General features: G+C 41.2%; 1 protein-coding gene across 5 annotated transcripts in view; it reads left to right on the forward strand.

Moving 5' to 3' along the window:
- LOC147302248 (sodium channel protein type 2 subunit alpha-like) overlaps positions 1-15,606 on the forward strand; it is a 42,586-nt gene that overhangs the window by 12,812 nt on the left and 14,168 nt on the right. For 4 of the 5 annotated variants that reach the window (XM_086282861.1, XM_086282858.1, XM_086282857.1 and 1 more), the window contains exons 8-18: positions 257-320; positions 1,141-1,282; positions 1,635-1,841; positions 3,093-3,371; positions 3,954-4,295; positions 5,053-5,185; positions 5,279-5,517; positions 5,630-5,803; positions 9,030-9,386; positions 9,819-10,343; positions 13,592-13,727. In XM_086282861.1, the coding sequence (XP_086138987.1) occupies positions 257-320; positions 1,141-1,282; positions 1,635-1,841; positions 3,093-3,371; positions 3,954-4,295; positions 5,053-5,185; positions 5,279-5,517; positions 5,630-5,803; positions 9,030-9,386; positions 9,819-10,343; positions 13,592-13,727 (2,598 nt within the window). The remainder of the gene's footprint in view (positions 1-256; positions 321-1,140; positions 1,283-1,634; positions 1,842-3,092; positions 3,372-3,953; positions 4,296-5,052; positions 5,186-5,278; positions 5,518-5,629; positions 5,804-9,029; positions 9,387-9,818; positions 10,344-13,591; positions 13,728-15,606) is intronic. The other variant, XM_086282860.1, reaches the window with a different exon arrangement.

A 15,606-nucleotide genomic window follows, 5' to 3' on the forward strand; every position in this document is an offset into this window, starting at 1 on the left:
TGTTTTTAAAGATAACTGATATACTTATTACACAGTTAAATGATGATATGTGCTTACATCATGAAAAACCACCAAACAGATGAGTAGTGTAAAAACAAATCCTTTCCTTCAGACTTTTAAGCCATATGCTAAAACTGAAGAAAAACCAACAGGGTGCATATTGGCCTTCTTTTGCCACCATTACTCATATCCATGACGCTCATGGCTCTTTGATGTTGTTGTGACTGACCAGCCCTCTATCTCCTCTACCCTCTAGGAAATTACTATTACCTCCCTGGCCGTAGGGATGCTCTGCTCTGTGGAAATGGCAGTGGTGCTGGGTAAGACTCAAAATGTTTTATTTATATGGCCAATTAGACTACACCACAAAGCTTAGTATACGTACACAATCAGTTTTGACACTTGCCACTGTGCAGAAGCATTCCAGGAATCTAAACTGCTGCTCTATCCTCGGGTAAACGTGTAAAATCTAAGGTTATATCATGCGTGTCAATGTGCTGTACTTGTGTTAGTAGATTACTTATCCTTTTTTTTCTTCTTCTTCTTTGTGATCTGCTGAGTAACTCTAAGTAGCTCTAAGTAAGGCCAGACTCCCTATTAAAGTCCTTTGAATGCTATCTTTCATATCATGTTAACTACTGCAGTATCTCAGGGGTTTAAAGGCAAATGTTTATATTTGTTTATGGAAAATTCCTTAGTTATTTTCAATGTCTGTCTCACACTTTGTTCCAGGTCTCAAGTCAGATTGAGCAGGTAGTTTTGTACTGTGTAATTGTGTGGATGCTTAAGCATCCACACTATTGAGTTCCTGTTTCTCTTTATTGATTATTGAAGTTGTTTTTATGATGGTAAAGGCTCGTGTATAGCGTAGCATGGGGGGGGGGGGGGTTAAATGGACAGTGATACTCTGTAATATGCAGCAGTGTCATTAAAGTAAATTGTCTCTATCTGTCAGAATGGAAATGTGAATGGACAGAGGTATGGACAGAGGTTTTGTTCTACTATACTTTGCATTGACAGTATGCATTGTGACAATAATAACTAAATTTCAGGGTTCTGATCCCTCAAACTTACTCTTATTACTTCTCTTTTAAAATAATATAAAAAGTACATCTAATCCAAAGTGTTGTTTTCTCAAAGGGTCTGCCCAGAGGGCTTTTCATGTTTGAAAGCAGGTCGCAATCCAGACTACGGCTACACCAGCTTTGACACCTTCAGCTGGGCCTTCCTGTCCTTGTTCCGCCTCATGACCCAAGACTACTGGGAAAACCTCTACCAGCAGGTGGGTAGGCCTCTACAGCAGGGGTCCCCAATCCCAGTCCACGAGGGCTGGTGTCCCTGCAGGTTTTAGATGTGTCCTTGATCCATCACAGCTGATTTAAATGGATAAATTACCTTCTCAACATGTCTTGAAGTTCTCCAGAGGCCTGGTAATGAACTAATCATGTGATTCAGGTGTGTTGACCCAGGGTGAGATCTAAAACCTGCAGGGACACCGGCCCTCGCGGACTGGTATTGGGGTCCCCTGTTCTACAGCATCACTGTGCCTTATTTCTGAGGACTAAAGGATGCATATTGTGCCCGTTTCTTGTTTTCTTGTCTTAAAAATAATCCAGCTGTTTTGGATTTTGCAGACTTTGCGTGCAGCAGGGAAGCCCTACATGATCTTCTTCGTGCTGGTGATCTTTCTGGGGTCTTTTTACCTGGTCAACCTGATCTTGGCTGTGGTGGCCATGGCTTATGACGAGCAAAACCAGGCCACCATCGAGGAGGCCCAGCAGAAAGAGGAGGAGTTCCAGGCTATGCTGGAGCAGCTGAAGAGACAGCAGGAGGAGGCACAGGCAGGACATTCATCTTTTTTCTTTAGAACTGATACTTTAAAGCTAAAGAGAAGAGGTTACTTGTATAAGTAACCTCCTCTCTTTAGCTATTTAATTATAATGATTATCTGAGAAATTTTATTTGACATTTTTTTCATGTGGGCATTTATTGTTAAATAACTGTCCATATTAATTAATGTTGTTTCAAACTGCTGAGGAAAGAGAAGTTTGGGAGCTTTGTTTTTATTCGCCTTTTTGTTAATGAGGCCCAGGCAACTCTGGAGATTTGCTGTTGTGGTTGACTGGAAAATATTAGATGCCAAATTAAATAATGTAGTTGTTCGACTTATAAATGAACACACTTGAAATAAAACGGGTCAAATGGCTTCGTTTCTATTGCGTTGATTGGTCTCAGCACTGTTTGCAGCAGATGCATCATAGCTAAGCAGCCAGTGGTACTGAGTTGAGTGGTATCTTCACAGGATGTTGCTGATTAGTTTGCAAACTACACTCTATAATGGCACTGTCATTTTTTCATAGTATAACTCTACCATCAAACATTGACCAATACATTAATTTTCATTTTTAAAAAGTATTTGTTTAACATTCTAATGTGCTTGTTTCTTGCTTCCTTATTATATTAATGTACATGAGTCATTTCATAGCTGCATTTTCAGCGCTCCTTCTCCACCTCTGATCTCTCCTTCAGTGGTTCTGCTCAAGCATTCAGATGTTTTTATTACCCCTCAGCAGTAAAAGGCTGATGGGGTATTTCTGTATCCCTGTCGGACGGGCAGGAGGGCAACACAGACACCCAAACTCAAGAGCTTTCAAAGGGACTTGATACCAAAGATAAATCTACTAGGAGGTTGAGGGGTTGCCATGAGAGACTGTTAAATTCTTATGCTAAAATATAATTATATGTTTTACACTGAAGTGTAGCACATACACATTTCCAAGACATTCCTATCCCAATAACGGTATATCCAATGAAACAGACAATGTGTTTAATTTCAAAAAGACTGTAAACTAAGTATCTAAGCATCCACACAGTTTGTTGTTTTTCTTGAAAAATGTTATAAATGCAAGAATGGTTTGACTGGAAATAAACAAAAGTCAATTTTTAGAAGGTATCAGACGTGTTTGGCTGTTACTGTTTTTGCTGCTGCGCTCAGCTGCCAGGCTACTCTCCTCCGCTTCAGTCTGCCAGAGCCTCTGAGACAGTCGCTGGGTTGCTATGACAACTGTGTTTGTGTTCGGATTGGCTGGCAGGTTGCCGCGGCAGCAGCCACAGAGAGTGGCGAATACAGCGGGAGAGGACGCCCTACCTCCGAGTCCTCCTCAGGGACATCTAAGCTCAGCTCGAAAAGCGCCAAAGAGCGACGCAACAGGCGGAAGAAGAGGAAGCAGAGGGAGGAAGAGGAGGAGAGGGGGTGCCGTGACAAGTTCCACAAATCTGAGTCTGAGGACAGCATCAAGAGGTCCAGCTTCCGTTTCTCTATTGATGCCAACAGGCTTTCTTATGAGAAGAGATGCTCTTCACCCAACCAGGTAAATAAAAAGAGTTCAATAAAATCAAGACAGTGTTGTCTAATATTTATTCAAATCAGTATGCATTTGTGAAGAAGTGATGTAAAATGAACAATCTTGCTTTTCCTTTGCAATGTCAAAGAATCCTTGAAAAATTCCTGAAATAGATACAGATCTGTATCAGCTTTCAAAGGTCATCCCTTGTAAGCTTGGCCAAACCCCACACTGGGTAAGATTTTTAATGAAATTATGTAGAATTGTATGACTAACCATACCAGCAACTAAATGAGCTGCAGACTGTGAACAGATCCATCTCTAATGGGGTAAAAAAAACTAAACATTACTTGTTTATTATTGAGGCCTAGAGATGCCAGTAGAGAGAATATATTGAGACAGACTAACTATTTCATCTTTACGCTAAGTTAAGCTAACCTCATTAGTGTAAACTCATGTTGGCTGTAGCTCTGGAGGTTACCATTTTCCAGAAGTACACGGGTAGAAAATGCATACGCTTCAGTCAGGTTCAGTTAGATGCTGCATTCTCCTTCATGTCCTCTATAATTACTTTCCTTACTTATCTAACCCCATCTCCGCCCCCCCCAGTCTCTTCTCAGTATCCGTGGCTCAATCTTCTCACCTCGGAGGAACAGCCGTGCAAGTCTTTTCAGCTTCCGTGGCCGGGCGCGAGACATGGGCTCCGAGAACGACTTTGCGGATGACGAGCACAGCACCTTTGAGGAGAGCGACAGTCGCCGGGGCTCCTTGTTCTTGCCGCGCCGCCTCGAGCGCCGGTGCAGTGCCGTTAGCCAGACCAGCCTCGGAGCACCTCGGATAATGCTGCCCGCCAATGGCAAGATGCACTGTGCAGTAGACTGCAACGGTGTGGTGTCACTGGTCGGTGGAACTTCTGTAACAACCTCTCCTGTAGGTCTCCTGCTGCCTGAGGTGACTTAACGGTTTCATGGTTTATTTTCCCATTGACTTCCTCCAGTGCATACCTTTCCCTTTATTTGATTTCCTCATTATTCTGTTGTTGAAAAATAGATATGAGATATCATATTGTCATATTAAATTCTCATTACATTGGTACACATTTCTTGACAAGGTCTGTAGCTGTAAATGATGCAGGATTGTACAACAGTACTATTAATCTTACAAAACCCAACACTACTGCATGAGAGATCAGATAGAACCAGAAGGAAGGTAACTGGGTACATTTGCTTGAGTACTTCACTGGAGTGGAGATTTAAAATACTTTTACTTGTAGTGTAAGAATTTCTATGTTCTGCTGCTTTCTGCTTTTTCAATGCTTATTTTATACTTTATTTAGCTAAAGATACTTACTAGTTTGCAGATAATTTGCTTTATTATTAACATAAGAAATTTAAGTAATAAGTAATTAAAATCTTCAACAACTGAAACTTTAAAGAGGAAGATGCACATCAGCAGATAGTTGTGATCAATAATACGTATATAGTGCTGTGTATGATTATGACACTTAATCAATATTCTTTAAATATTTTGATTATACAAATTTTGTGCTATTAAGCTACAAAGTAGAAATCTAAGTTGTAATAAGTTCAAAAAAAGAAAAATTGTTTAGCAAAACAGTTCTGGTGCATTAAATGACAACGTGTATTGCAGCGATACTAAAAAGACAGCCTCACAGTGTGTGTTTCTTTTTCTTGTATGTTTTTTATAGGGGACAACTACAGATACTGAGCTTAAGAAACGGCGGTCGGGTTTTCACCAGCCATCTATGGATTATTTAAATGAACCAGGTGGCCGACAGAGAGCCATGAGTGTGGCCAGTATCCTCACCAACACTATGGAAGGTCAGGTCATACACATTTGTAAATCCAGAGAAATAAAACAAACTGCATTCTGAACCCATTAAAACTCATGAAGATGTTTTTATTGTACTCCAGAACTTGAAGAGTCGAGACAAAAATGCCCTCCTTGCTGGTATAGATTTGCCAACACCGGCCTGATCTGGGATTGTTGTCCTGCGTGGCTGAAAATCAAAGAGATTGTCAGCATGGTGGTCATGGATCCATTTGTGGATCTAGCAATCACAATTTGCATAGTCCTCAACACCCTTTTCATGGCCATGGAGCATTACCCCATGACAGAAGAATTTGATAATGTCCTTTCTGTGGGAAACTTGGCAAGTATTCATTGTGTTTCACTTAAACTTGACAAAACCAGAACCATTGTCATTGTGAGTCATCTTTTATAATCCAGATTGATTTAAAACTGCTTTTATTCCCCATTGTTAGGTGTTTACAGGCATCTTCACAGCAGAGATGTGCTTTAAGATTATCGCTCTGGATCCCTACTATTACTTCCAGGAGGGCTGGAACATCTTTGATGGCATTATTGTTAGCCTCAGCCTGATGGAGCTTGGCTTGGCTAACGTTGAAGGGCTGTCTGTACTCAGGTCCTTCAGATTGGTAAGATCACTCACAGATACGCTGGGTTCAGAACGCCTCAGTCTCCAATAACACCAAGATGTTTCAAAAAATTCTCTTTAATAATGAGGGAATGATGTAATAACAGCACATGAAAGGCATCACTGAAAGTTACTTTTGTCTTTGGTGTAAAGTGAGATCTCCCTGTTTCATCCGATTAGCTTTTTGACTTTTGCTAGTTGTAAAGAGAGACAACAAGTACGTAATGGACTTGACTGACCACTCAGTGGTTTACATTACAAATCACATTCACACATTAACACATCACTTAATTTAATGCACTTTAAGCACTTTAGTTGGTCAGAAGGTTCCTTTGTGAGTGCACATGCGCCATTAGCGTGCTGCCTGCTGTAACCCCTAATTTCCCTCGGGATGAATAAAGTATTCTGATTCTGATTCTGATGTCTGCCTCACATCTATTCCCACTGAAATTTCAAATGACCACTTAGCCTAACATGCTTGTTTTTGGATTGTAGTTTCAGTAGATTATTAAAGTTATTGGAAAAACAGATCTGTTCATGTAATATGTGGCAAAAGACAAGAAGTAATTAGAAGCACAAAAACAACTTGTCTCACTCAAAATGAGGATTGCATATGAAACATGGACATGGCCACCCATTGGTTTGCAGACTTCATATTGAGCTGAGGATTTTCACTAAGAAAGCAGTGGATCTCTCTGAGAAACTGAGGGCACTGCATGTCTCAAGGCCTCAGACACACAGGCTAAGATACTGGTTGGTGACTTCTCATAACCCACGGTCACTACAAATGTGCATTCCTAGCCAGTTGGCAAGTCATTGCTGGCTGTCACCAGGTGAAATCTGCTGCAAATAGGGTGTTGCTCACAAGAAGCCAAACCTTCTTGTGAATGCTTTGGCTGCGAGCAGATTGCTGTGGTTGCCCAAGACACTGTCTTAAAATAAAATAAAAATACATGTCATTTTATTCTCCGAGCTGTAGTGAAACTGTAAGTACCATCGTGCAATCTGGAAGTGGAGAACAGTTGGTCCTTACCATTGCTACCAACACATTTCAAGAGATACAACTTTTTCTTTGAAGGCAAATGTGCTCAACTTCAGGTTGGCGTCCCACTTCTCACAGTATCACTATTGCTTGATGGGTAGTTTGCAAAAGTTGCATAGAGATTGGCATTTTCTATAGTGCAATAACCAATACCACTTTTGACCAGTGTCACGCTAGCAACTGCCAGCAGCCTGTAGAAACTACTTGACAGCCATTCACAGAATACATATTTTTACCTAGGGGGTAATCAGGGGTCGCTGACCAGTCACTGACCTGCATTAATGTGGCTCTAGCAACCAGTTTCAGAGAGACTTCTAGCACGCTCCTGCGTAAACATTTGTGACTGGTCAGGGAATACATTTCTCTTGTGACCGGTGGTTGCCAGATGATCACTGATCAGTCTTTAGGGCTGTGTGACTAAACTCAATCAGGAAAATGTGTACAATGAATCACGTGAAAAGTAGATGGTAGTGGTAAATGGACTGGTTCTTATTAGAGATGGCACGATACCACTTTTTTATGTCCGATACCGATATCATAAATTTGGATATCTGTCGATACCGATATGAATCCGATATAGTGTTTTTTAATCAACAAAACTGTTTTTTAAAATATCTTGCTGCATTTTGCAAGTCTGCAAGTTCATACTCAAGTTTAAAACAACAACTACACTAAAGCTATTCTGTTATACCTGTATACAAAAAAAATATTTCATAGTTCAGCAATACTGATCAATCTAATAAACTTAGACCTACACCATCCTCCCTATTCTGGTATTTTAAAGAGTACTTAGCGTAAATATTAAGCAACCTAACTAATAGGGTTCCAACTCCCAGCAACAACAAAAATAAATAAATAAAAAATAGGGAACCACCCCTCACGCGCCACCTCATGATGCTTAATCGACGTAATCAACCTTAATTTGATGCAGTGTGAAAAAAAATGCACAGAAATCAATTATTTTTCAAGAAATATTAAATAGATTCAACATCTTTCTTCAACAAAATTGCAGACTGCACAGATGGTACCTTCCCAAAGGAAAAAGTACTATAGCTTACTAGGGTATATATATTAGACTTAATAGTCACTATATACAGTAATTGACTTCTATTCATTTGACATCAAATTAAAACTTTGTGTGTCAGATAATTATTTATTAAAAGCTAGACATTTTAAATGAGAATAAGAAAGAAAAGTATGTCTTTGTGCCCCCTTTTCCCAGTTAATGCCCTATCGGCCCCCCTGGCTAAACTTTGCTAGATCCGCCCCTGCACAGTTACCAGCGTCAGCTACGTAGAAAAAGATCCTGGTGTAGAAAGTAATATTAAATAAATTCTAACAACAGCTTATCAAGCTTAAACGTGCTGCTGTTGTTCAGCCGCTGGTTTCCTCTTTCTGGTGCAAAGTGGGCCAAAAACAAACGAGAGACAGACTCGCGACAGAAAAGCCGATCAGCTGATCATTTAAGCAGTTTCACGATTGAAGTAGCAGCCGGAGAGCGAGAGGCAGTCGCTCGTTAAGCTTAACGCAGGAATGCTTTACAAACATTCAGAAATGGACTTACACACTTGCTTTACTTCTCTCGGGGATAACTTTGTCGGAGATGAAATGCCAGGTTGCTAGCGAAGCTCCAAATGCTATCCAGACCACAGGTCCCGCATGCCACAGCCGCTCTATCACGTGATGCATACTGCTCCGACATGCTAACGTTCTGAGGTGAGTTACGGCGTGTTGCAAGTTTTGTGAGGTGCTTTCGTGATATTTAATGGATCGGATTACATTTTTTATTTTTCTCCGATATCCGATCCAGTCATTTAGGTCAGTATCGGACCGATACGTAATATCGGATCGGTCCATCTCTAGTTCTTATATAGTGCTTTTCTACTCTACCTGAGCACTCAAAGCACTTTATACAACTTGCCTCATTCACCCATTCATACAAGCAGAAAAAGCAGAAAAGAGTCTATGGGCTGCTGGTATTCACTTCTATACAATCTGACTTTCAGAGTAGTCAACCCCTGATGGCCATCAGAAGACACACACATATAAACACGTGACTTTCTTTTTTGGACTAAGAAACTAGGCCTGTTGGTGGTCTATAAATAAAACATGTGTCAGTAACTGATAAGATTAAAATCTGATATATATAATATATATATATATATAATTTCTTTTCCTCAAACAGCTGAGAGTCTTCAAACTAGCCAAGTCTTGGCCGACTTTGAACATGCTCATCAAGATCATCGGTAACTCTGTGGGTGCTCTGGGAAATTTGACTCTGGTGCTGGCCATCATCGTGTTCATCTTCGCTGTGGTGGGCATGCAGATGTTTGGCAAAAACTACAAGGAGTGCGTGTGTAAGATTTCAGAGGACTGCATGTTGCCCCGCTGGCACATGCACGATTTCTTCCACTCCTTCCTTATCGTGTTCCGGGTGCTGTGTGGAGAGTGGATTGAAACCATGTGGGACTGCATGGAGGTGGCAGGACAGACTATGTGTCTTATCGTCTTCATGATGGTCATGGTGATTGGAAACCTGGTGGTATGGGCTCAATATTTTCTTTTAAGTTTTTCACCTTTGGACAGCCATTAAGCTACGTACACACTGGAAGCGATCTGCTTGTGGCACATGTTGTTGAATCTAATGAAACTGGTTGCTTGTGGACATTCTATGCTCCGGTTGCGTAGGTGAGCTAACATATTTACTACCAGGTCATATATCAGTTAGCTGTATTCTTCACTCTAATTGGTCTTTGCTTCAGGTGCTCGCTTGTAACTTGAGCAAGTTTCTTTTTAGGAAGTTTATCTCTAAACATCATTCGCTTTCTATGGTATCTAGTCGCCAGGTTGCTGCAAATCATTTCCGGGGTGTACGTAGCTGTAGAGTTTTTATCAAATGTCGACTTCATAGGGCAAAGAGTTAAATCTGTATAAAATAGAGTTTTTATGTTTTCCTGCCATGACTCTTTCCTAGGTTCTAAATCTCTTCCTGGCTCTCCTACTGAGTTCATTCAGTGCCGACAACCTGGCGGCAACCGATGAGGACAGCGAGATGAACAACCTGCAAATTGCTGTGGGCAGGATCCAGCGGGGCATCGCATTTGTCAAAAACGCAGTGCGGCAGTTCCTCCAGAGCTTGTGCTTTGGCAGGGGCGGAAAGGGCTCTGGTCTTGCTGAGGAAAGCAAACCCCTGGATGAACTACACAGCAATGGCAAGGGCAACTGCATTTCCAATCACACAACAGTGGAAATCACCAAAGACCCCAGTGGGGTGTACATGAGGGAGGGCAACGGACGACCAGGAGGGCTGGTGGTTGGGGTCAGTGTAGGACGGGACAGTACGGGAAAATACCCAGTTGAGGACTGTGACTACATGTCATTTATTCATAACCCCAGCCTGACAGTCACGGTGCCTATTGCTGTGGGCGAGTCAGACTTTGAGAACCTAAACACAGAAGATTTCAGTAGCGACTCATCTGACGTGGAGGGCAGCAAAGAGGTAAGATGAAAAATGAAGTGACTGCAGTATGTCAGATTAACAGAAATCTCTTGAATGACACAGCTTTTGCATTTGATTAGCTCCTTTATGTGTAAACTTAACACCCAATAGAAGTCAATCACTATATGAATAAGTCAAGAGATTGCCTTTTGAGAAATTTTCCAGAGACAGTCAAGCAGTTTTAAAATAACACACCTGCTGACTCATTTGTACATGCATCATGCCGTGTTGCTGATGAAATCTGCTCGAGATTTTAGTCAGACCTGCAGCTCTTGGCAGTAGAATAAGATACAACGTTACAAATAATGACTCAAATTTGCATTTTGACCAATGAAACAGTTTAACGTTGACCATATACATAAGGCTATGTGTCTCTGTAATATTTCATGTAGACTTGCTTAATATCTTGTTTTCTTTAGGGGACATGTGTGCCTGTGTGGAGAAAGACTTAATGAAGCAGCCGTATTATTAGAAATGTAGAGATGTTGCTCTATCAGCTTGCGTCCGGACATTAATAAAATGTTTAAACAAAACAAGTTACCTCACCCTTAAGACATGTTTTTCTTTTCTAATTCATTGCCTATTCTAGTAGAGCAGCAGCTACATTTGCTCTTGAGCCTTGCCAGGCTGACAGAGCACTGAGACTGTGCTCCCCGGTGATGTCAACCTGTTACTGTGGGTGTGGTGCCAATTATCTGTGATTCAAAACAACCCAGAAGACTATGTCCACTATATTATGTCGACGGCACCTCATCATCCATATATGAATCAGGCAATGGTGATCTTTAAACCCTGTATCGAGTAGTTGGTGAGCCATTATATTCATGCAGCAAACGATGCTGTGTTGTCATAATATTTAATGTCATAAACTCAAATTATAGCGAACATCAATTTAAACATTAGGAGCTACACCGGTGAGGGGTTGGTGGATGTTCTTATTGTGTATGCGTTGTGTGAGACGTGTCAACCCACTGTTTTTGCATTGCTGTTAGGAAATGTGTATTTGGGGACAGCTAAAGTCATATTCTCTGAGGATAAGTGGTCCCCTTGTTGTGTGTTGTGGGCTGACCAGTGAAAACAGATTTGAGGTTGTATGTTAGCTTTTGCTGTGTATGACTTACTTTGTTTAACCCCCCGTTTGTTATTGCAGCGGTGTCACAGGCGCTCTCAAGGTTTTCAGTGAGAGGAGAATTGTAAGACCTCTTTATTGTACCATAGCACTAACCATGAGGACTGCCTATGCCATTTACAGACAAACAACACACTTACTTTTTTGTCATACCTTCAATGGATTGCCCATTTTTGTTCTTTGCCTGGTCTGCCCTCCGTTCCCCTACCCCACCCTACCCCTCCTTCTTTGCTTTATCCCCTCCCTTTCCCAAACAGCAGGGCACTCACTGCTGTAACCTCTGAGTCCTTCTGTAACCCCCCCTACCCCACCCGCCCCTTTCATAATTTATCTCTGAGCATCAGGCTGTATTGCAGTTCCAAACCATTAAGAATGAGCAACACCACCTCTTTTTCCATTGATAGATAAACTCATCTAACATGACGTTTGCTTTTGATTTCATTGCTTGGTTTTTGACTTGGTTTTGGGACTTGATTGGCATCAAACACTCCGAGCTTGAGAATGAAGGAAGAGAGGAAGAGGAGAATGAAGAGGAGTAAGGGGGAAAAAGATGGAATGGGGAAATGAATTTTGCTTTAGCTGGACAAAATTCATTTGTCTGGTTCATAGCCCATGCATACATACATGAAAAACTTGTTTTTTGTCTTACTTGAGTAATAGCGGAATGATGAAAGATTCTTAACAGAATTCTTTCCGAGAAGAAAATAAAGAAATGCTGATGTGTAAATGATGACTTTTGCAGGGTGGTAAAACAGGTAACACATGGCTGGTTATACTGAATCAGAGTTATGTAAATGAGGGCAAATGCTTTATATATACATGCTTAAGAAGCCACCTCTGTTGTTGGCGCTTCTGCCCCTGTGTTATCGACTTTTGTTACACTGCAAATATTTCATCACCTGATAATTAAGTCTACCAGTTATTATCCCGATAAAAATATGTTAGGTTAAGACTAAAAGCCTTGTATGTAGTTGACATCCAGAAGAGGTAACATGGGTTTCTTATTAAAGGTGAGAAATAGAGCGGGAGGAAACCACCCTTCCAGAAAACACTTGCAAGCAGCATGCTTCCATCATTCCCATGCCGTATTAGCTGGGTCCCACGGCAATCAGGGCTGCTGCACTGTCAGACCGACATGAGGAAACAACACCATCTCTGCCCAAAGAAAACAGACAGGAAGCCTTGCGTCACCCAAAAAGTCTCACTATATGCAGATGATTTTGTAATGGACATCACTGCATGTGAGGGTTTTAGAAAAGCGTTAGCAGTGTGCATAATTCACGGTAAGGAGGGCAGAGAGAAGGTTGAGGTGGAGGACACAAATCTTAGTCCTGGATGTTTCTGGGTATGTGTGGATGCTAATTCCGGATGTTTTACAAATGGGAACCCAAAAAATACCTGCCAGACCACATGCTGTCTTATAAACAGTGCACAGTACTGGTTTTTGCTGGTAAGCTAATGTGGTTCTCCGTCTACTTCAACACAAACAGAAGGAGCTTGTACACTGCTTTCAAGGAATGGAAATAAATGGTGTTTTCATGTCACTGAGGAAAATTTTCAGCGGCAGTTCTGAAGGTGGATTTTAGGATTGAGGGTGGGAAAAGAATTTCAGATCATAATTTTTAGAAAAGAAATGGGATAAATATCTTTAACAAATTGATTTTGAGTCAGTTTCAGTGGACATGAAAACACTGGAGCACACGTTCTGCTTGGTACTATTTCAGGCTTGGATTGATAATGCACTGGAATACTGCATGAACTATTCCTCGAACTGAGGTCACATCAAACGTACCCACAGTGCATTTCCATAACGCCAACTTCCCCATGCCACGTATTCTGATTTGAGCCATCAGATAAATCTAATTCCTAAGCCTGTAGGTACATTTGATCGATGCTGCATGTGATGATGATGATACAATGACTTTAAAGAGCCCAACTCTGTGAGCTATTACAGTGCCTAGTCCTCACACTATGGTATTCAATCGTGGCACTGGGGTACGTGTGACTGGAGAATCACAATGATAACCAGCTCAGAAGGTTGGCTCCTATAACCAAGGGACTTCAGTGTGATGCATTGTAGTGTGACTTTGTCCTCTCGTGTCCTTCCTCATCCATGCAGAAGCTCGACGTAGAGCCCCAGCCACTGAGCTCATCGGAGGGGAGCACAGTCGATATCCGCCCCCCTGGAGATGGGGTTGATTCAGTGGAGCTGGAACCTGAGGAGTCACTGGACCCAGAAGCCTGCTTTACAGAGGGTAAGTGGGATGCAAGGGTGATAGGCAGGGATGATGATGGAAAGTGGGAAGGTGGACCAGAGCGAGGAAGATGGGGAGACAAAACACTTCCAGAGCACATTTCAAGACTTGGAGTAAATCGCATTAACTGCTTGTGCTTAGCACAGGTCTGTCTGACTAACAACTGAGTGACAGTGAATTCAAATGCTCAGCGGAACAGATAAAAATGTGGTCTGTGGGGTTCTGTTGTTTTGTAATGTAACCTGACATTTTATCTGACATACCTTTAGTACCATTAAAGCTACTTTCAGCAGCTCTGCTGTTCATAAAGGGGTCACTACAGCGGGTAGCTCTGACTATTTAATTTGGGAGATTTTTATGTCGCGTGGCCTTCCTGAGGGGATTTGTGTCTCCTCCTGGGATCGAGGCAGAGATATTTTGCTTGTTAGGTGTGTAAACCACTACTGGAGCCACCTCCAGTACAATCGTGAATATGCATATAACAGATGTAAGCAATATATTATGACTTGCATTATGAGTGTGCGTAAATCATAGCAGCAGATGAAAGCATAAGACCCCGAATGAATTAACAACAAAGAACAACATATTTTAACGCTATTCTATGTTACTAATATGTCAAATAGAACATTAAGACCCTTTCAGTGAGCAATCATATTTTAACTTTCAGTGGATTTTCAAACAACTGCATGGAAAGATTTTATGAAATGTTGGTGAAAAAAAATAAACTGAACTGAATTCTGTATGCTGCCTGAAAGTTTTGTGGACTCCTTTGATTTTGTTTTTCAATTTTTTTAAGCTTTTGCATTTTCATAAGATGGCATAGAAGAGAGACAGGAAAGCAGAGAGTGTGAGAGTGTGTGGGAGAAGATGTACAGCAAAGGGCCTTGGGTCAGAACCAACCCTGGGCCACTGCATTCAGCCTTGTGGCATCTGGTTGCCTACTCAGGTTGTGAGCTAAACAGGCATGCTTAACATGTGACTTTGATTTGAATCACACCACTTTAATAGTTTGCAGTGAAGCATGGTCACAGATCTAGAGCAGTAAGCTTGGTTGGTTTATCAGTTTTTGCGTAAAAAAATGATTGAAATCAATAATTAATGACATTAGGACATTTCTGGATGTTTGGATATTTATTTCAGTCACTTTAAGGTTATTTACAAAATAAAACCCCTCAAACAAAAAAAGCTGACTGATTTCTTGTGGGTAATTTTGTTAACACATTCAGTTGGATCAAAAAGGGATTACATCAAAGCTCTTCTTTGGTCCCAACTACTAAACAGCATCTTCTAAGTTCGCTGTTGCCATCTGCATGCATAAAAATTCCCATTCACTACTTACATTCAGAATCGAGCCAGAACATCATAGGTCTGAAATAGATTTCCCAAAATTCCTCCACAAATAGTGATGTAGTTGCTACAGGATAGCGATTGCTGTTAAACTGTGAGGTGACATAAGTGCAACCTTGCTTTTTGAGAATGACACAAATATTAGTTTTCACAAAGTTTGCTGCTAAACTGCTTTTAGATCTTTGTCTCAGTTGTTTCTGTGATGTACTGAAATATAATTACAAGAACTTCATACGTTTCAAATTACATGACAAATGCAAAGAGTCAGTACTTGCAGTGTTGGCCCTTCTTTTTCAGGACCTCTGCAATTTGACTGGGCATGCTCTCAATCAACTTCTGGGCCAAATCCTGACTGATAGCAACCCATTCTTTCATAATCACTTCTTGGAGTTTGTCAGAATTAGTGGGTTTTTGTTTGTCCACCCGCCTCTTGAGAATTGACCACAAGTTCTCAATGGGATTAAGATCTGGGGAGTTTCCAGGCCATGGACCCAAAATTTCAACGTTTTGTTCCCCGAGCCACTTAGTTATC

Source organism: Aulonocara sp. 'chitande type north' Nkhata Bay, linkage group LG23 (genome assembly GCF_057382095.1).
Source record: "Aulonocara sp. 'chitande type north' Nkhata Bay isolate Kocher_YH1m ecotype deep benthic linkage group LG23, A_spYH_male_GT1.1, whole genome shotgun sequence".
Classification (NCBI taxonomy): domain Eukaryota; kingdom Metazoa; phylum Chordata; class Actinopteri; order Cichliformes; family Cichlidae; genus Aulonocara; species Aulonocara sp. 'chitande type north' Nkhata Bay.